The 21,621-nt window shown below is 53.1% G+C and overlaps 1 protein-coding gene and 2 pseudogenes across 2 annotated transcripts; 1 reads left to right on the plus strand and 2 right to left on the minus strand.

The window, feature by feature from the left end:
• Window positions 1–3,996: 3,996 nt before the first annotated feature.
• On the minus strand, window positions 3,997–6,327 carry LOC134560495 (BUD13 homolog; annotated as a pseudogene).
• On the minus strand, window positions 5,305–6,499 carry LOC134560494 (BUD13 homolog; annotated as a pseudogene).
• A 5,346-nt stretch (window positions 6,500–11,845) lies between these two features.
• Window positions 11,846–21,530, plus strand: TMLHE (trimethyllysine hydroxylase, epsilon). Of its 2 annotated transcripts, XM_063416547.1 has the most exons (10): window positions 11,846–11,993; window positions 12,160–12,381; window positions 15,481–15,640; window positions 15,933–16,105; window positions 16,721–16,897; window positions 17,584–17,863; window positions 18,884–19,003; window positions 19,354–19,590; window positions 20,219–20,357; window positions 21,236–21,530. In XM_063416547.1, exons 4-10 carry the CDS (start codon window positions 15,934–15,936, stop codon window positions 21,365–21,367), a joined length of 1,257 nt encoding a protein of 418 aa, XP_063272617.1. In that variant the 5' UTR covers window positions 11,846–11,993; window positions 12,160–12,381; window positions 15,481–15,640; window position 15,933; the 3' UTR covers window positions 21,368–21,530. The 2 variants fall into 2 exon arrangements, with proteins under 2 accessions (XP_063272617.1, XP_063272616.1); XM_063416546.1 differs by lacking the exon at window positions 15,481–15,640 and having other exon boundaries at window positions 11,849–11,993.
• Window positions 21,531–21,621: the final 91 nt, after the last annotated feature.

Below are 21,621 nucleotides of genomic sequence, written 5' to 3' on the forward strand. Positions count from 1 at the left end.
AGGGAGCAGGGAATACAAAGCTCCCAGCTCCCCTACCCGCAGCATATACTCCACACCCCACAAATATTTCTTTCTTCTGGGACATCTTCTAGCTTAGAGGAAGAAGAGACTTTCCAAGCTAATGGCTCATGGTAGGAGCCACGGGATAAGCTCCTGATATTGCTCAGAAGAGTGAGCACCCCCTCCTCCCCTGTGTGATGTCTGTGACAGCCTCAGACATCACTGGGTGGGGTCAACACAGGTGGAATGTGACTGAATGGAGAAGGTGAAGTTCCATGAGAGGAGCACAGCCCACACCTGAGCTCAGATCCATGCGGGTTCTCCCTTTCCATGGTCCCACAGGCAGGGTGAAACAGGGGACCCAGCTGCACCCTGTGGTAAGGAGTTTGGAGGTGACACCAGGGCAGGTAGAGGGAATCTGGATTACAAGGAGACATTCTCCCTGTGGATGTCCCACCAAGCACAGTCCCCTGAGCTGGTGACAAAGGCGGGAGCAGAGGCAACTGGCAGAGGTGGCCCCCAGGCCAAGATAATTGGAGAGAAGCCGTGACGTAAGGCCAGGGGAAGTGGGGTCCTGGCCTTTCCCAGGCTCTGCCGTGCTCCACGCTCCACTTCCCTGCCAGTTTATCAGCCACTGGAGTGCAACCAAGGGAACATCAGCCAGGACAGAACAAACAAACATCTGAGTTCGGGCTTCCTTCCTTCCTTTGAATTAAAAAAAAAAAAAAAAAAACCCAAAAACAACCAGAGAAAGATGGGGAGTTCAATTAAATTTAAAAAGACCAAAACAAGTCAAATAAATAAGCATTTATGTTTCCATGGGGACATGATGCATTCCTGGGAGCAGGACCTTGGCCTTGGGGAAAAGCAATGCTGGAGCAGCAAAGCCAGTGATGCCATAAGTGGCCCCATCTGCAGCCCCCCACTGCGCCCAAGGGACCAGCATAACTGCCTTGGCTCTTGGATCATCCGAAGTTCTCCCTGGACTCCCAGGTCCCCAACACACAGCCATGGCTCACCAGGAAGTCACGGCCCATTTGGAGGGGAAGTCCTGGTGGGAGAGGTTGTTCTACGCTTTCTGTTTCATTTCAACAGCAAAGGTAGGTCAGGACCAGCCACCTGTAGCTCTAGTCCCTGCACTACCATGTTGAGTTGGGTGTCGTGGTCTAACATAGCTTGGTTTTTAGTTAAAGAGAAAATCCATTAGTTACAGAAGTGATTCTCTGTGAGGATTGCTGCCAGCTTCCTCCAGACCAAAAAGAACCAATCAGTTGGTGTCTTCGGTTATGTAACCAAAAAAAGTGTATTCTATTTCACCTGTTGAAACCAGTTGGAGAGATGTGGTTTTTTTCTTTATCTCTTGTAACTCCAGGGGGGAGGGGGGTGGATGCCTTCTGTTAATGGGCCAGCTGTTAAACCAGGGGAGCAATGTTCCTTATCTCTTCCACTACCCATTCCTCCCTCCACAAGGATATCTGCTGTTAATGAGCCATTAAGGCTCACCACAACTGACAAAATTAAATTATTTCATTGTGAGATGCTCCACCCAGTGGGAGGAGCCTTCCTACCTGGATAAAACCTGAGATTCAGAACAGCAGAGCAACGTCTTTTCCACTGGATTCTCAGAGGAAGACCGGACTCATCTCACCACCACTCCAGGATCATCTCTACTCCAACAGAACCACATCTGTCACTCCAGGAGGACTTATTTGGACTGCTCCCAACACCCTGACAACAGGGTGTCAGGTTGTATTCCTGACTCTGTCAGGGTTCTCAAGGACTTCTGTTTGTTTGCTTGCTTGTTTGGTTTTTTTTTTATTACTCCAGTTGCATTTTTAATATTCCTCGTAAAGAACTGTTACTCCTATTCCCATATTTTTTGCCTGAAAGCTCCTAATTGCAAAATTGTAATAATTTGGAGGAAGGCGGTTTTTACATTCTCCATTCCAAGGGAAACTCCAGTTTTCCCTGACAGATACCTGTCTTTTCAAACCAAGACAGTTGGTTAGTTTTGAATATTCACACCTTGCTAAACCACTTAAGAAAGCTGGACACACTACTGTGAAATGACATTTAAAAACAAACAAACTCCAGGATAAGCTCTCTTGCTTCCAGCCTTTGAGCAGGTAACTGGACGCTGGCCCGGCCAGGCCCTGCTCTCCTGTGGCGCTGACCAGGCCGGGCTGCGCCCTGCCCTGCTGCATGGCCGGAGGGCCGGGCTGGGCCCTGCTCTCCTGAGGCACTGGTTGGGCCGGGCTGGGCCCTGCTCTGCTGCGGCACTGGCCGGGTCAGGCTCACTCCGCCACTGGCCAGGTCTGACACAAGCCGGTGGAACCCCAGCTAGCTCTGATTCCCGGCTGTGCAAATGGCCGATCTGAAATCTGCCAGCAGATTCAGGTAACGGTGCAGAACAAGGCTGTTCTACAGCAAACAGGTGTTGCAGTGTCTACACTTCAGAGCAAGGACTAGAGAAGACTCTTTGCCGTACGATTTTTCAGAGACTTTTATTCCCCAAGAGGGGCGGACAAAAAAGAGCAAGAAACAAAGCCCGCATCTGCTTTTAAAACCGAGGGGTGGGGAGCGTTAAACAAGCAAGTGATTGGTCCCAGGACAGATGGACAGGGGTTTTTCCATAACACAGGGCAGGGTCAGGGGAAAGATGGACAGCTGACCAAAGCTTCTAGGGACAGGGTAGGGTAGCAGAGGTAGACAAAGAGACAAAGGGGGGACATGCCTGGACAGCACCCGACCCATCGAGCAGGGGGAAACAGGGAAGAACCATTGAGATATAGAACTCAAAACAGCTTAACCAAAACCCACCACCACACAGGTGGGCCCGTGGCACAGCTCAGCGGAGGTCCTGCTGTCATCAAGTTCCACCCACAGCCACTGGACAGGGAGAGAGAGGGGAAACCATCGACCCATGGCGTGCTGCTGCTGAGCCACAGGCAAGCCGCTGAAACCCTGGCTGCTCCTGCTGCTGCCGGGAGCCTGGCTCAGGCCCCCCCAGCACGGCAGGAGCCGAAATCAACACCACGAGCAGCTCCTCGGCAGAGATCCATGACCATCCACAGGCCTGGGCGGGATATTAACTCTTTCAGTGCACAGATGAAACTTCAATCCTCGCTCAAGAGGAAAAGAAAGGGTGAAGACATGTAAAGGAAAGACATGAAAACCTGAAGACATATAAAGGAACCGACACCTTGGAGACACCAAGGTCAGTAAAGGAGTCAAACCCCAGATGGGAGGAGAATGAGGAGATGCCTTAGTCTTGGGCTGAAATCCTCGTGTAAAGCTATGGTGAAGATATAATTGACACATCAGATTCTTTTTTTCCCTGTAACTCATGGAATGTGTTGGGGGGATGTAGCATTCTAACCAAAGCCATGAACAGAGGCACCAGTGTTGAAGCAAGCAGATGTTGAAGTAGCTGTGATCTAATGAGAAGCTTGAACAGAGAGAAATGAGAGATTAAAAACCTTGCCCCCGGGATGGAAGAAGAACGCTACATCTGAACGCAACCTCTGTTACCAGAGATAAGAGAACTTTTGTTTCTATGCTAGAACAGCTCATCCTTAGGATTGCACCCAATAAGCTGAAATGACCCATGGTGGTAGTTGTGGGAAAAACTACCAAAACCGTGGGAGGGACTTCACAATTGCAGATTTCCGGGCGGCTGTTATTCATGATAATTAAAACCATGAGAGAACTGTTTCTTATGGAAAAGTCTCCATGGCACGGCAGGAGAGACTCCTTTCCCTAAGTGGACTGAAGAAGGATTATTTTAAAGGTGGTAAACTGACTAAAAATACCAGTTTTGTCTCTCTGTTGTCAGTGGGAAAAAGAAAGGAAAGTTGGCAGGAGGAAAAGTGTTCTGAAGGTTTATTCTGTTTTATTATTTTTCTTTGATTTCTATTACTAAAGTTTTCTTTATACCCTTAAAAAATATTTTTTTAAAAAAGAAAAAAAGAAAAAAAGAAAAAAAAAAAAAAAAAAAAAAAAAAAAAAAAAAAAAAAAAAAAGAAGCTGAGTTTGGAGTTTGAACTTTCCTGCACATTTGTGGCTCTAGGACCTACGTGGCAAAATAACTTCATAAACTTAACAAAAGTTCAGAAGTTCAATTTCATCTGAGTTCTCAAGCAGACTGACCCAATGCATGAGGGTAACTCTCCCAAGCCCAAGTGTACAGCAGATTTTCACCTGAGATTTTCACCTGAGATAGGACACTTGAAGACTTGGGAACTGCCCTCAGAGGTCAAAGCATTTGGCATAGAACAGAAGTTTGTCAGAAAACAAACAAGAAACCAGTGTTCTCACCAGAGAGCTGAAGGCTCTGGCTGACAGGGAACTCCAGCCTTTCCTCTTGGAAGATGGTCCAATTGGCTGCAGAATGCCGAGGACAGGGTTTGTTCCAGGGAGAGCAGGCCATTCCTCAGGGCTCTGGCAGCGGGTGGTGCCTGTGGGTCACTGCAGGAGCTCTCCCCTACATATTCTCAACGTTCCACTTGTAGGCGAGCTCCTGCACCGCCTTCTTGTTGGCAATCCGGGCAAAGCGCTGCTGCTCAAACCCGTTGGGCCTGTCCACACCATCCCAACAATGCCCAAGCCACATGTTAAACCTGTTGAGTGGAGGTGCTGGTTCCTTGTACCTTTTTCTTTCTCCTTGTTCTTCTTGGCCTCCCTTTTCTTGATGAAAGCAGCCATGGGGTCTCCTTCCGTCTCCTGTTCCCTCAGCATTCAATCCAGGTCCTAGTCATCAATGTAATAGGCCAAGGGCTTCTGCATCTCCTTGACTGCATCCTTGATGTCCTGCTGCTGCTGCCTCTCCTGTGCCAGCCTTTTTCCTCATTTGGCATATTATTCTTCTCCCCTGGACTCTGCCTCAGCCTTCAGCCTCTGTTCCAGCTGCTCCTGGGCCAGGTTCCTCTTGCAGCCAGACTTGTCTCAGAACACAGTCTGAGCTTTGTGGGGTTCCTCTTCCAGGTGCTTGGTGCTCCTCTCATGCTTCTGGAGATCATGCTTCTCCTGCTGCAGCACATTGGCCAGCACCAGGCCAGCTTTGACCCTGGATGACATCGTGTTAGCCTTCTTGGGAGAGCCTTTGGCATCCCAGCGATGTGGGAAGTGCTCCGGGCACAGCGTGACCTGTGCTGGTCCTTCTGGGTGGGCAAAATCCATCCTTTCATTCAGCTCTTTTTCCCACTAGGGGACCTCGACTTCACTGCCCAAGGTGACAAATTTTGACACTGCTGTCAGGCAGGTGACAGATCTGGTATGCCATGATGCTGTCTCCTGGGAGGTGTGAGAAATGATGCTCACTTTTAAAATTTCAAAGGTTTATTAAACCTTAACAAAATACAACAAAAGACTGAATAAAGAGAAAGAGCAGTGCTGGGAGCGTGGAACTAAACCACCAAGTGCTTGCCTACAAAATGGCTGCACTGCCTTTTATATCCCTGGTGTTACATCAGCCAACCTTGGCCCCTCCCAAAGCCTGTCAGTCAGCTTCTCTTTGCTGTCCATTCGTGGATTCTGCTTTTGAAACTTGATTGGAGGTCGGGTGTTGCCATGCTGCACCTCCGAGTAACAAACTTGCCCTCCCCAAATGCCCCAACTACCAAGGCCATGACAACAATACAAGGGGGAGGGGAAAGAGGACTATGGGAGGAGGACATATCACAATAGCATAACTATACATCTATGAAACTTCTCTTAACAGACACATAATATTCATCCCTTAATTGTGAGAGCCAACCATTGTGTTGCTCATCTATAACAGAGGGGATGGGTCAAGGGTGTCATGATGCTGTTGCCTGGGAGGTGAGGGGTCGGGGATATCATGATGCTGCTGCCTGGGAGGTGACAGATCTGGGGTGTCACAATGCTGCATTTTGGGAGGTGACAAGGCTGGTATATCGTTATGCTGTCTCCTAGGAAGGGATGAGTCAGGGGTATTGTGACACTGTTGCCAGGGAGGGGATGGGTCAGGGATGTTGTGACAATGGTGCCAGGGAGGGGACAGGTCAGGGATGTTGTGACAATGGCATCGGGGTGGGGACAGGTCGGAGATGTTGTGACACTGCCATCTCAGAGGAGAGAGGTCCAAGGAGCTGTTCTGTTTCCCTGCTGGGGGCAAGGGCTCTGGGGAGTCATGGCGCCACCACCTCACGGCAGACTTGGCAGGTCCCAAAATACCTGAACTCTGCAAGTCCTCGTCTCCTAGAAGCTTCCATTTGGAGTTTGTTCAGAATTCCTCCATGAGCTTCACCTCATCGGGGCGCTCATCAATGAACTCTGCCACCACAGGCGTGTCCCCTCCATCCTCCTCCTCCTCCTCCTTCTCTGAGATGGCGGTGATGCTGTTCCAGCTCACATCGTCATCCACGATCTGCATCCCGGCTCTGCCGGTGCCAGCTGGCAGCTTCTTCTTGTGGCTGCAGTGGGGTTGGGCTCCGGTGGCAGCAGTGAATTCCCTTCCCCAGGCAGCAGTTCCAACCATCCTCCTCCAAAACCAAGAGAGAGAGACAAAGAGAGGGAGAGCACGAGCTAGCAGCTGCCCCAACTCCTTCTTTTATCAGCCCAGTTCTCACAGTATCTCTGCCCCTTGGAGAAAAACTCCCAGGTAAGAGAAGTGCAACCAGATGCCCTCCTCCCCTGAGCTTGGCCACTTCTTTTGTTTTTCTTAAGTACCCAGTTGATAGTGTTTCCTAGCAACTTATGGGGAAAAAAAATCTATAAGTAAAAAGGAACAAAAGGAAAGAAACCTAACCCCCAACATTATCCACCCCGATTTTTTCCCATACCAACATGTTACAGCCAATTTAAACCTTTAAATTATATACATATATACATGCAGATACAGGCACAGTCACGGGTAGTTCACCTTCGGACAAGGTCCCCTTGAGGTATGCATCGAGTCTCTCCATCCTTTTGTATCACCCACCAGGTGCAACCTGGTCCCTGAGCAAAGACAACCCCATGGATGGGATTGTCTTTGCTGGAGGCAGAATTAATCCAAACAGTTTTTCCCAGCATACCTCTCATGTGCACCAATGGAACCTTATCTCCATCAGTTGTTTTCAGTGGTTCAGACTGGGCAGGGCCTGCTCAGTTGGTAGAAGCTTGAGTGTTCACTAACCATGTGGCCTTTGCTAAATTAATCTCCCAGTTCTTGAAAGTCCCCCCCACCCAGTGCCTTCAAGGTGGTTTTAAGCAGGCCATTGCACTGTTCAGCTTTCCCAGCTACTGGCACATGATAAGGAATATGGTACACCCACTCGATGCCATGTTCTCTAGCCCAGGTGTTTATAAGGCTGTTCTTGAAATGGGTCCCATTGTCCAACTCGATTCTCTCAGGGCTGCCATGTCTCTACAGGACTTGCTTTTCCAGGCCCAGGATGGTGTTCCGGGCACCAGCGTGAGGCACAGGGTAGGTTTCCAGCCTCCAGTGGTGGCTTCCACCATGGTCAGTACATAACGCTTGCCTTGGCGTGTCTGAGGCAGTGTAATATACTCAATTTTCCAGGCTTCCCCATACCTATATTTGGACCACCGCCTGCCATACCATAGGAGCTTCACCTACTTGGCCTGCTTGATTACAGCACACGTCTCACAGTCATGGATAACCTGAGAAATACTACTGTTTGGGTTAGATTTGTTTCTTTTTCACCTATAGAATTTTTCCCCATAAATTGCTAGGACACTAACTACTGGCTACTTATGGGTACTTGACCAAAACTAAGTGGCCAAAGGAGAGTGTAGCACCAGGCTACAACTTTTGGGTTTTGGGTCTCTAGGAGTTTCCTCTCGAAGGGAAAAAAGATACCATGAGTTTTGGGGGCAGGAAAAGGACCGGACAGAGGCAGCTTGGCCCTCTTGCTCTTGGCATCAGGGAGAGAAGGCAGGGCTGCTGCTTGCTGTGGGAGGAGTGCACTGTCACCAAGTCCAGTCCTGAGAAATCTACCACCATCTGCTCGTGTGTCCCAGCATTCCGAGCTCGCCTCCTCCTGCCCTGCTGGAGCAGGGCCGGTCCTGCCCCGCTGCTGTTTCTTTGTCGCTGTTTTGGGGCTTTCTGTTACCCTGTAGCCCCGCACTGCCCCTGCCCTGCTGGGACATCCTTGCTGTTCCAGCTGCCACCAATGGAGCTTCTGATTTATCTCATCCAGCCTAGGACTTTCCACCCTTCCAACTCGGTCCAGTCCCACAGAGGCACCAAGATCAAACTGCTCCGGGCTTCGTGAAGCAAAGCCCCTCAAGCTTCCTGGTTCTGTTTATTATTACTGCTTTAGTTGTTTTTGTTTGTTTGCCTTGTTATACATACCAGTAAAGAACTGTTATTCCTATGCCCATACCTCTGCCTGAAAGCCCCTTTAATTTTCTAAATTAGAATAACTTGGAGGGAGGGAATTTGAATTCTCCATCCCCAGGGAGGTCCTGCCCCTCCCTAGCAGATACCTTTCTTTCAAACCAAGACAACTGTCCATTGTTAGATCCACCCCTCAGTCTCGTGCCCACTTATAGATGGCACCTCTGCCCTGATGACCTGAAGCATCATGAGCCCATCAAGCCAGGAACAACTTTCCCTTGTGTTGCCAATCTAAATCTATCTCTGACACCTCTATCTTTGCAGCCTGATCTACCTGCTCATTGTTTTGGTGCTTCTCATTAGCCCGACTCTTGGGGACATGGGCATCTACATGGCGAACTTTTACAGGTAGCTTCTCTACCCGAGCAGCAATGTCTTTCCACTCATCAGCAGCCCACACTGATTTTCCTCTATGCTGCCAGTTGGCCTTTTTCCACCTTTCCAGCCAACCCCACAGAGCATTGGCCACCATCCACTAATTGGTATAAAGGTATAGCTTTGGCCACTTCTCTCTCTCAGCAATGTCCAGGGCCAATTGAATAGCCTTGAGTTCTGCAAGTTGACTCGATCCACCTTCTCCTTCAGTGGCTTCTGCAACCTGTCGTGTGGGGCTCCATACGGCTGCTTTCCACTTCTGGTTCATCTCTATGATGAGACAGGAACCGTCATTCATGTCGGGCAGGGTTGAGGTGGGTCATTCATTAAACTGTTCTGACACCCACAGCAACGTTTTTCAGAGCTTTTGCCTTACAAACCATTTCCAGGAACATCCCCTTGGCTCGGCCACCCTTGATTCTGGCTGCTGTCATGGAAATTGCCACAAGATTTCCTGGAAAACGTGAATTCCCTGTCCTAACCATGTCGAGAAACATCCCCCACCTGCAGAGGGAAACCTCCATGTGCCCTGCACGTCATCCAAATCTCTGCTTGACATCAGCACCACCAAGGCCACCTCCAAGAAATCCCGGGACAGGTGGATGGATTTCTTGAACAACTCCACAGAGCAGGCCCAAGGGAGGATGCACCTGTGGGATCCAGAGTCTTTTTCCTCTACGTGTGGCCATGGCAGCCTCATGGTGTGGGACAAGCTGGCAGGGCCTGCAGGGCTTTTCCCAGGCAGAGGGCTAATTCTGTATCCCGTACCGGATGCGGGATCTCGTCACCAGCACCCGCTGGAGAAGGAAAGAGCATTGTGTGGGTTGTTGCTTTTTTTAAAGCCGTTTTTGACCCTGGGAGCAACGTGTAAGTGAGGAAGGAGGGGACAAGGGGGAGGGCAGAAAATTCCCAGATCCCAGCTGTCCCTGGGAAATCCCCAGAAAGCTCCCAGGCGCTTTCTTTCCCAGCACATGCATTTCTACGTGCTCAGGCCATGCAGCAGGTGCATCCCAGAGCACTGGGCTCCTGGGGGCACGTGGGTCTCCTATAAGAGGACACCGGGACTGCCTGTCCCTGTCCCAGGGGAACCTGTGGGGCACAGGAGGGACCACAAATCCCAGTGAGCTCCACAAATCTACCGTGCTCCACACCCCGAGGAGAAACAACCCCGTGGGCACAACCCACAGGCCACGCCAGTGCTGCTGCACTGCCCATCCCAAAGGCAGCCCAAAAGTGGGACACCACGGAAGGGCGATCCCCCTCCCCAGAGCTCCCCAGGGCTCCCAGTCCTTCAGCTGAGGCACAGTTTGATCCTGGTTGCTCGCATCAATCACTCAGGTCGGGAACACGCCTGGATCCCCCGAGCACCCGGTGATTCCCGGTTCGTCCAAGGGACTGTGCCCGGGCACGGAGGGAGAGGGGCCCGGGCTCCCTGCCAGGAAGGACCGAGGGACAGGCGACAGGCACTGTCCGAGCACGAGGAGTACGAGGCTGCTCATCGCATCCGCTGCCTCCTCCCGGGAGCCGCTACCGGGGCACGATCGCGCCCCGGAAAGGGCCCGTGACAAATTCTCATGGAGCCCGGGATGCCTCTGCCGTGAGCTCACTCCGTGACTAACTTGTTTATCTCCCGCGGGAACTGCACCGAGGTTTTGGGAAGCAGCAGATCCCCGACAGCTCCTCTGCCTGTTCCAGGCGCCGCCCCCGCCCCTTTCCTGAAAAACACTGAGAAATCAGGAATCCGCGGTGGCACCAGCGCGTCCCCTCGCTGCAAGGACAGTGACAGCAAGCGACTCTGCCCACACACCCACGGCAGAGAAACTGGAAAGACTCAGAACACCTGGATTTTGGAAAACCAGGCATGGGAATTCTGGCACAGCACTGGGGAGGATCTCCCAGTGCTTCGCTGGGGCAGTTTGGGTACCGGGGAGGCACCGCTGAGACCTCATCCTGCCCCATTCCCAACCCAGGGAGGCACCAGCACGTTTAAGCACAGTGTAGGATGTCTCTAAAAATGTTCCAGCCAGGCTGGACGGGGCTTGGAGGAACCTGGGATAGTGGAAGGTGTCCTTGCCCATGGCAGGGAGTAGAAACGACATGAGTTTTAAGGTCTCTTCCAACCCAAACCATTCTGGAATTCTCTGACAGGTTCATCCTAATCCCCAAGTAACCACTCCCAGGGCTCCCGTGTCACCACGTGTCGTCTATTCTCCCCCCCCGCCGCCAGCCCCGTGTCCCCAGTGCCACCTGCCGCTCCCACTGTCGGGTCTGAAGCTTTTTCTGATTCACCAACTCAGTTCCTGCGGGTGCTTCCTGCTGCAGAACAACTCGGAGCTCCAGGGACCGAAGCCATTGTCCCGAGGGTCGCGGCGGGTCCTCCTCGAGATGCTCCGGGGCATCCTCGGGGCTGGGAACGGCCTCCAGGGAGGCGGCGGGAGGGGAGGGCAGGGCCGGGGGTACCGCGGGGCCGGGGGTGGTGGGAGGGGTCGAGGGCCGGCGGTCGCCACCGCCAGGCCAAGGCGGCCCTCCAGCGGGGACCCGCCGCCTGCCCGGCGCACACGCCAATGTTCCGGTGCGTCTGGATGAAAATCGGCGCTTTGTAACCCAAAAGGTGGTGTGTGTACCCCCGGCACCGCCTCACCTGCAGTGAGGCAGGACGGGGACAGAGACAGGAGAAGAGAGAACAGTGACGGGGAAGGGGTAGGCAGGGATAGGACAGGGATGGAAGCTGGGAAAGGGGCAGGGACAGGGACAGGGACGGGGACGGGGACAGGGACGGGAGGCAGCGCCGCTCCTGTCGCTGTGCATCCCCCGCCTGCCCGCCAGGGGGCAGCACTGCAGGCACGGCTCTGTCCCGAGCCCGTCACTGCTGGCGCTGCCCGCACGTCGGCGGCACCCGCGGCTCCCCATGTGGCGTGCGCCGCGCCCCATCCACCCCTGCCCCGATCTCCGTGCCGCCTGCGGGCACTCCGTCCCGCAGCCTCCCGGACTGGAGCGGCCGCCGGAGCCGCGGCGCCTCCCGGTCCTGTCCCGGGCTGGTCGCTCTTGTTGCTGGCCCGTCCCGCCCCGGCTCTATGGCTTGCGGGCGCTCTGCCCCGCGTGTCTCTATGGCAGCGGCGGCCCCGCCCCGGGGCGGCCGGAGGCGGCCCCGGCCCCTCTCCCGGCCCGGCCCCGCCGCCGCCCGCGATCTCTGGGGCCCGGCAACGCTGCGCCGAGGCAACGGGGCCACGGCGGGGGCCGGGGAGCCGCCGAGGTGGGTCGGGGGCCGAGACGGGGCGCGGCGGTCGCGGTGGCCCCCAGCCCTCGGGCTCGGAGCGGCGCTCGTCCTGCCCGCGGAGTGTGGGGGCTGCGCTTGGGCCCCCTCGGAGAGCGACCCGTTTGCAACGTAGCTTTTTTCCTTGTTTTTTTCCTTTTTAAAGGGTCGCCGGTTCCCTCGGGCATCGGCGGCCGATGTGGGAAAGCTCCGAGCGGCGTTTTCGGCCTGGTGGGCGCAGGGAGCCGGAGGAGGAGGGAGCGGCGAAGAGCCCGGAGCGGCAGCGCAGAGCCTGCGGAATTCCCTCCGGGATCCATTCAGCATCCCCAGCCCGGCCCAGGCCTCGCCCCATCATCCCCTAGCTCTGCCCGGCGCTCCAGAGTCCCAGGTAATGCCAGGTCCGGGGTCACACGGGGATTACGATCCCATCGAAAGGGAATGAAAGGCTGCAGCTCGTGGGCAGAGCTGTTTTCCCTCTTTCTCTGGAAAAACACAACCCCTCCCTGCCCGGGAGAGCTGCCTGGCTCCTCTTTGCCCGGGCAGGACCCAGAGCATCAAGTGATTTAGCAATAGGAGTTTATTGCAGTAACTCCTCTGGGGGGTTCTACCATCAGGACTGGCTGCTTCGCTGGAAAAAAAACAGAATTAGAACTTGTTTCTGTTGAGCTGTGTGGCCTGGAAAGGCTTTGCTTGGAAGAAATGCAGTCAGGAGGATGGAATAAGGTTCTGGGAATGGGGCCTGGCATCAGGGGGTCAGTGTGAAACGTGGGGTGAGCAGATAATTCCCTTTGCTTCCAGGAAAATGAAGTAGCTGTGAGGCTGGCAGTGCCTGGGATGTCTTTATTAGCTCCTTAATTTCATTAAAATCCCATGTGGGGAAGGGCTGGAAGGGGAATCTGGTTCCTGACAGCTGAGATCTGATGGAGTTGTCTGCAGGGTAAGGGCAGGAGCTCAGCAGGGAACAGCCAGTCTGCTTTTTGTCTCTGTGGTAATCAATTGTAATTAACTGAGTCAGCTCAGGCTGTTAAACTCTGCCTCTGTCCTGTCCAAGAGGTGCTGCCATCCTGGGGGATCTGATTTGTCACCTGAGCTTGTGCTCTTGGCTCCTCTGGCTCTGGCAGAGCCCTCAGGCCAGCTCAGCCTTTGCAGAATTCCTCTTTTTCTTGGTGTTCCTTCACTGCAGGAAGAACTGTCAGGGTAAAGGATCCCAGAGGATCAAACCCCAAATTCATTTCCCTCACTTTGTACTGTTGCACTACTGACACCTCCCTGTTCCATATGGATCAGAAACCTTGGCTCCAGCCAGGTGCTTCCAGAAGTAAAAACTGAGTGAGTGTGAGCAGCTGCTGAATGTTTGAGGTGTTTTTAATAGAAAACACTTTTTTTTTTTTTTTTTTTTTTTTTTTTTTTTTTTTTTTTTTTTTTTCAGAGGAGCTGGACAAACAGGCTGGAGGGGCTGGAGCAGGGCAGGGAGGGCAGCAGGGTCATCCCGTGCCCAGAGGGTTTGGCTAAAAGCTGGTGAAAGCCTCCAGATTTGTGGGGTTTCTCCTTTCTTAGATATTCCCACTGCTGAAAGTATTTGGTCACTCATTTTTTCACCATTTCCTTTGCCCAGCATAGGAATTGTGGCTTTTCCTCAAAGAGGTTAAACCTCTTTGAGGTTTTGTTTCCTTAAAATGTTTCTTGTGAGACAAACTGCAGCGTTAGGGTTAGGGTTAACCCCTGTGAAACCCAGCCTTCCTTTCTGCTCCTTCCACAGCATCTCCTGTCCTTTCTCTCCAAAGATTGATGGGAATTCCTCAAACCACAATAGATTTGAGGTTTCTGCTTTTCCCTCCAGCACTCCTCTCTCCTTCACCCTGTGAGTTCTGTACCCACTCCTGTGTTACCCACCACGTGTGTTTATGCATTGAGTATTTAATGTCTGCTTGTTCCTGCCCTTGCTCTTTGAATTCTGAGGGAAATTTTGTCTGGAATTCTCTCATTTCACTGCTGCCCAGGTGTCTGGACTGCATAAATGTGAGGTAGGAGGAGGTGCAGGAAGAGTTTGCTGTTCACATAGCTCATCCAGCTGTTAGCTCTGATGAAGCAACAAAAATTGTAAATCCTCCCTAATCATACAGATTTTGGGGGGTTTAATGCCTCTTAGTTTTAGTATCTCTTGAAAAGATTGAATTTAAGGCTCTCACTGAGCTGCCTGTGGTGGTTTCTTCCAGTAAGAGCAACACGAGATCTCCCTGATTAGGTTTAAATATCTGTGTCACTTCCCATTACCTGTGTTAGTTCCCTGCTCACTTCTGATATTGGGACAGGAGGAGTTGGAAGAAATGTGTGTGGGAAGGTCAGACTAAGGCTGGAGCTGCCCCAAGCACAGGCCATGTGCTAATGGATTTGTGGGTGAGCCTTTCCTGGCATTTTGGGTCCTGTTTGTGTGTGCAAACAAGGTTCCTTCTGTTTTCCACCCCTCACTGGGATAGTGGATCCAAAAGCTAAATTGGAGAGAGTTTCCCTCTCTGAGATAATCTTAAGCTTTGTGAGTCATTGGTTCAGGGATTTAAATCATTTCTTTAAGATTTTAAAGTTGATAAACATCAGGGGCTGGGTTTTGTAGCTGTAGGTTTTATTCTCTTGGTTATGAGATTTGTATGTCAGGTGGGGCTCATTCCTCTTCCTATAGCAGATTTTCAAAGCTGGGCAGCAGGAACAGGAAATGGATGTCTTGGAAAGGGAGGCTGGAGCCAGGGGGTTTGGTCTCTTCTCCCAGATAACAAGGGACAGGACAAGAGGAAACACCCTCAAGCTGTGCCAGGGGATGCTTAGGTTGGATCTTGGGAAGATTTCTAAATGGAAAGGGCTGAGTGGCTGAAGTGTGTCAGTGTGCCTTAATCTCAAACTTTCTCTTCAAAAACATTCCCACTTCTTCTCCCTAGGGATGTGTGCAGTCTTTTATCCCTGCTTAACAAGTTGCTGGCTGAGAATGTGGCACCTCTGTGGATTTGGTTGTTATCACCAGCCTTTGAGGTCCCTGCAGAGCAGAAGCAGCTTGGACAGCCAGAGCTCCAGTGCCTGGACTCTCCAGATAAGAAAATGAAGGAAAATCAGAAGTCTAGGATAAGAAATGCTTTCTGAGCCAGTGTCTTATCCAGAGAGACCACATTTCAGTGTTCTTCAAAGTGCTGTTAAAATCCTGCTGGGTTTAGACCTGGCCCCCAGAAATTCATAAACATGACAGGCATTTAGACTGAGGCATCATCTCTTAAAACTTGTCAGGTTTTTGCCCTTGCTCTTTGCACTGAAGAGCTGTTACAAATTTCCCTCAGAGAAAGGGCCTTCTAATCTCTATCCTAATATTAATCATGATGGTTTCTCCTCCATGCCAGCTGTGTCCTTCATCAGCAACAGAGATCTTCCTCCTGCTCCTCATTGTTTTGCCTGCTTTTTCTAGAACTGACCTAATTACTGGATTCCTCTGTTATTGCTTCCCTAGCCAAGGTCACTGCTTCCCCAGTTGCTGCAGTTCCATCCAGGAATGGTGAATTAAAACTGGGAATGCTGTAGCGGGGACAAGACCTTCAGAGATGGGGCTTTGCCACTGTTTTGCACAAGAGTGTTGAACACAGCTGTCTCTCCTGGAATGGCTTTGCCTGGTAAATCACAGAATCATGGAATAGCTTGGGTTGGAAGGGACCTTAAAGCTCATCCCATTCCACCCCCTGCCATGGGCAGAGACACTTTCCATGAGCCCAGGTGGCTCCAAGCCCCATTCACCCTGGCCTTGGACACTTGCAGGGATCCAGGGGCAGCCACAGCTTCTCTGGACTCCCCACCCTTACAGGATCCCAGCATCTCCTCTGTGTCTCCTCAGGGCTGTGTCCTGCTGGGGTTTTAGGACACAGTATCACATCCAAGTCACCTTGTCCCCTCTCTCCTGGCTGCTAGGATGTGGTGCCAGAGGCTGGCATGGCTGCTCCAGGGGCGGCGTGGGAGCACCGGACGTTGCTGGCCATGGCTGTCTCGGGACCGCGGGCCCGTCCTGGCTGCCCCGGCGCGCTGCCACCCCACGGCCCCGGCGTCCCCCTGCTGTGCCTGGCAGCTGCACCGGGACCATCTCGGTAGGTGTGCTGGTGTGGGTGCTCCTGCTCTGCCCAGGGACAGCAGGGAGGGGTTCCAGCCTTGTTACCTGGAATGATGTATGTTTTCCTTCTGAAATAGCCTGTGTTAGAGGGATGCACACTGGGGGCTGTTTCATGTTCCCTGCAGGAATTCCCAAAAACAGAATGGAGCAGCCTTGTCTTATATGATAAGTCAAGCACTGCTAAATAAGTAATCAAATCCAGAAATTCCTGAACAAAAACTGGCTGAGCCTTGCCCTGTCAGGCACCATTTTCTGTGCCATGCTCAGGCTCTCCCTGGCTGAGCCTCCCTCAACTCTATTATGTGCCCGCATCTGCTGGCCCACCTTGTTCAGGGCTATGGCAGCTGAGGCCAGTGAGATCTCAGTACTCTTGAGTCACTTGCAAGCTCAGCATTTTACACAGTGGCTCCAAAGCAACAGAGCCAGGACTTTGATAAGATCCTCTGCCAGGTCTTCCTCACATGACAATTTACAGGGGTACCACTGCATCTCCTGTAATTGGGATGATAAGGTGTGGGCTCTGGGCTTCAATTCTTGGCTGTGTTTGTCCTCCCTGTTGCCCCAAAGCCTGCTCTGCTCCCATCCCTGGCAGAGCTGAGGTACGGGAGCACCGTGATGCGCCTGGATTTCGTGTGGCTGCGGGACCACTGCCGCTCCGCCTCCTGCTACAACACCAAGACCAACCAGCGCAGCCTGGACACGGCCAGTGTGGACCTGGCCATCCGGCCCCAGGCTGTGCGGGTGGACGAGACCACGCTCTTCCTCACCTGTGAGTCCTGCACACCCCTGCCCTCCTGTGCCTGCTGATGGATCCGGCTCTGCTGGGAGAGGGCAGCATTATCCCCAGATCTGCCTGTCTGGGAAGATAGTGAGCCGTGAGCAAGTTTTAAGCACTGCTCTCGCTGTAAACACACCTGTGCATCAAAGTGGTGTGGTTTTCCTGCCCCAGCCCTTTCTGTGTGTGCAGTGTCTGGGTTGGTCAGACTCCCCCAGCACTGCTGGGGGACAGATGGGGCATAACACAGTTGCTTCTCTTTTCCTTCCCTTTCCTGTGTGAGCAGCTGTCAGCCCTGCTCACCATGCCCATCTTCTGTCCTTTCTCCTCACTGCCCCAGCTGCTTTCTTCCTTTTGGTGGGGCTTACCTTTATTTGAGGGCTTGGCTTTAGAGCTTTGATTGTCCTTGGAGTCCTGTCAACAAAAAACAAAACCACTGCAGATGCAACAGTTGGCTGGGAATTTGGAGAGGGTTGCAGCATCTGCCCTGAATTTGGAGTTGTGGCAGCACTGACAACACCTGTAGGACTCGTGGCCTTTCAGGTCGTATTTTGGGTGGCAGCAGGGTGCAAAGAGCCCATCCCAGACAGGTGACAAGGGTGAGGCCTGTCCTGGGCTGACAGGTGCCACGGTCTCGGGCTGGTCAGTGAGATTTTGGTGACTGCTTGTCCCTGTGCCAGGGCCGGATGGACACGTGACACGGTACGGGCTGGAGTGGCTGGCAAGGAACAGCTACGAGGGGCAGAAGCAGCAGGTCATGCACCCCCGGATCCTCTGGAATGCTGAGATCTACCGGCAAGCCCAGGTCCCCTCCATCGACTGCCGGAGCTTCCTGGAGACAGATGAAGGTCTGAAGGAATTCCTACAGAACTTCTTGTTGTACGGGATTGCTTTTGTGGAGAATGTCACTCCCACCAAAGAGGACACAAAAATCTTGGCAGAGAGGATCAGCATAATCAGGTATCTGGGCTATCCTGGGAAGGGTAAACTTGTTTCCTTTCTGTTTGGAAAGCTGCTGCCTCCTTGTCCTGTATTTTGTGTGGCATGGCCTGGTTTGCAGACAAATGCTCTGGCTGTTCCCCTTGACCTGGGATGGATGATCCCACAGTGGTATCCACCCTCCTTTGTGGGAGAGCTGGGAATCACTCAGTTATTGAGCTGCCCTCAGAGCATACGATGACTTTTGTGACAGTGGGACTGCGCAGAGAGGAGGGACTGAAGGAAGTGGCTGTCTGGGAAGAGCAGAGCTTTGCAAGGAGAGACATTTCCTGTTATGACTTGAGGGGTCGCGAGGGCAGCCTGGCCCTGGGAGCCAGGGACATCAAAAAACAGTTGGAGGTCTTGCTAAAGGAAAACAGTGAGAGGTGTTGGTGCTGGGTTTGTGTAAAGCACCACCAGCATGGCAGGCCAGGGGCTGAGCAAAGCACCCTTGGGGCTTTGTCCAAGCTGTAAAAACAATTTGATTTACCTGGGACCATTAGAAAAGGAAGGATTCCTGTTAATGGACAGTCACTCCAAATAGAAACAAGGGGGTCCAGGGAATATCCACCCAGCTTCTGTCTCCAGGCACCCTCTCCCTGTAGCCTCTGAGTGCTGTTTGGCCTTGCCTGCTGTCCCTTCCTGTGCATGCTGGAGGGGGGAGGTAGTGAAAACGGGATTCTGGGAAGAAGAAATGGAATTATTGGGTAACCCTGTGTGGATACAAGTAAGGACTGGCTGCACTTAGGCAACTCTTTGTGTCACTTCCATGACTGGGGATGGAAACATCGGTGTGGGAAGACTCATCACTATCAGCCTTTTGTGTGGGGGAAAGAGGAGTTGAACACCAGAAGAGGGATTAGAAGCACCATCCATGACAATCTGAATTTTGTGAAGTTGTTCTGCTTTAATGACTCTGTGCATGGGACAGAGGGAAGTACATCAGGTGTAGGAGAGGATGTGCCCTATTCACTGACCCATAGCTGCCCATCTCTTTTCCAGGGAGACAATTTATGGCAGTATGTGGTACTTCACCTCTGACTTCTCCCGGGGAGACACAGCCTACACCAAGCTGGCCCTGGACCGGCACACGGACACCACCTACTTCCAGGAGCCCTGCGGGTACGTGCTGCTGCAGGGACTCCTTCCACTACCCCAGGTTGCTCAAAGCCCCCTCCAGCCTGTCCTTGGACACTTCCAGGGATGAGGCAGCCCCAGCCTCTTTGGGTTTGGATTTTGGGTGACACAGCCTTCATCCTGCAGCTCCTGAAGTCTCCCAGACTCGTGTCACTGGGTTTGGGAAGCAGGACAGGCAGTTTGCTGCCTCCTCACCCAGCAAAACCTGTGGCATTGGGTCTGGAGAAGCAGCAGGTATGGGTGGTGCATCCATCCACACCTGGCAGTGTCCTTGGGGAGCACCTTGTGCCCAGGGAACAGGCAGCCAAGGTCATTCAGATTCTGTCTCTGTGCAGCATCCAGGTGTTCCACTGCCTGAAGCACGAGGGCACGGGCGGGCGGACGCTGCTGGTGGACGGGTTCCATGCGGCCGAGCAGGTGCTGCGCCAGGCCCCAGAGCACTTCGAGCTGCTGGCCAAGGTGCCCCTCAAACACGAGTACGTGGAGAACATGGGCGGCTGCCACAACCACATGATTGGAGTGGGGCCGGTGCTCAACGTCTACCCCTGGAACAACGAGCTGTACCTCATCAGGTAATGGCCAGGCAGGGCAGGAGGTGGTTTTCCAGAACATTCTATGGGCTGAAAACCAGTATATCTTTGAGGAGCAGGGATGAAACCACAGGAGCACCCTGTGTTCCTCCCACTTTAGAAGAAGCACTGCTGATACAAAGATGGGTGTCGGTGCTGAACTTTGATGTTTCACTCCTGGCATTCTCCCTTCAGCTCCAGGCTCTCATCCCATTCCATTTGAGATGCAGAAGAATTCAGCCCTTCTCTCAAGAAGCCCCTGGCAACTATCCTGGCACAGAGGGAACAGGGAAAGCGCGGAATGATTCCTTCCAAAGGGAACTTGGGCTGAGTTTTGAAACTCCAGCTTGGCTCAGTTCTGGAGGTTGCCCAGCACTGCTTTGCACTTTTATTCTAAGCAACCCTCAGTCTTGCCATGTCCTTCCAGGGCAAACCAGGAAGAACAGGTTACTTGATAGTAAACTCCCCTTGCCCTCAGTGCTGTGTTCCCAAAGTCCTGTGCTGGCAGCACAACCTCTTTGATCACCTCTGCAGCCTCCCTTAAATACCCACTAATCCCACAGGCTCCTGAGGTTCTCTTGGAAGCGCCTGGAGCCGCATTGGGCAGTCCCTTGTCTCTCCCTTCCTGCAGGTACAACAACTACGACCGTGCTGTGTTCAACACCGTGCCCCACGACGTGGTGCGCCGCTGGTACCACGCACACCGCGCCCTCACCGCAGAGCTGCGCCGGCCCGACAACGAGCTCTGGGTCAAGCTGAAGCCGGGCAAGGTGGGACCTGGAGCTGCATCCTCTGGGACTGGTCCAGGGTGGGACTTGGAGCTGAATCCTGTGGGTTTGGTGCAGGGAGAAGGGGAGGGTGCTCCGTGGATGTGCCGGGGTGTGGGCATTGCCGTATCCAGCAGTCTTCCTCATTCTGGGTGCTCCAGGGTTAACAGCAGTGGCTTCTGCTTGTATGTTTTCCTGCTGTCCTAAAGCAGTATGAGCTCCCAAGTGAAGCAGAGATGTTTAGTTCAAGCCCTGCCTCAGAGGCAAGTTCATCCCAGTTTCCAGCCACTGAAATGAGAATCCTCAGGATCAGAGAGGCCAGACACTTAATGTTCAGGCTTTCTCTTCTTCCAGAAGAAATTACAGTTCTGAGGTTATGTTTGAGGCCTTACATGGGTAAGTGACTCTGCAGGGGCAGGAGGTTGGGGCTCCCCCATTCCTGGAAGAGTTCAAATCAAAAGACTTCCATGGGGCTTGGAGCAACCTGGGATAGTGGAAGGTGTCCCTGCCCATGGCAGAGGGTGGCACAGGATGGCCTTTAAGGTTCCTTCCAACCCAAGCATTCTGGGATTCAGTGATAAGTTGGCCACTGTCTATTGCTGGTGAACTATTTCCTGTCCAGTAGAAAGGCAAAGAAAACCCAAAATGTGTTTCTGGGCTGGCTCCATAAAGAGTTGGTGAAAGAGCTGTGCTGGATCCTGTGGAGCAGCTGGCTGTAGCCTCACCTGTGCCAGTGTGGAACAGGAGGCCCATGCCCACTGTGGCACACCCTTACCTGCTCTTCCAGTCTCTAGGGATCCCCAGGAGCTGCCCTGCCAGAGGCTCGTGGCTCTGCCTGCCATGGTTGCTGTCCTCCTGATGACCTTTTCCCTTTCCTGCAGGCCCTGTTTGTGGATAACTGGCGTGTCCTGCACGGCCGGGAGGCGTTCACAGGGTACCGGCAGCTCTGTGGGTGTTACCTGACGAGGGATGACATGCTGAACACTGCCCGCCTGCTGGGGCTGCAGGCCTAGCCCAGCCCTCCAAGAGCCAGGCAGACCCCAGTCCCACCTCTAGGAGGGGCAGGAGCCTCCCAATCCCACCTCCAGGAGTAGCTGGCAGCCCCCAGTCCCACTTTGGGAGAGGCCAGCAGCCCCTCAGTGCCACCCTGGGAGAGGCAGGAGCCCCCAGCCCCTCTCCACACCAGGCCAGGTGAGCTGGTGCCTGCCCGGGTGCTCCAGGCCCTCTGTGCCAGTGCCTCACCACAGCAAAGACACTGCAATACCTC

This window comes from Prinia subflava, chromosome 20 (assembly GCF_021018805.1).
Source record: "Prinia subflava isolate CZ2003 ecotype Zambia chromosome 20, Cam_Psub_1.2, whole genome shotgun sequence".
In the NCBI taxonomy this organism is placed as follows: Eukaryota; Metazoa; Chordata; class Aves; order Passeriformes; family Cisticolidae; genus Prinia; species Prinia subflava.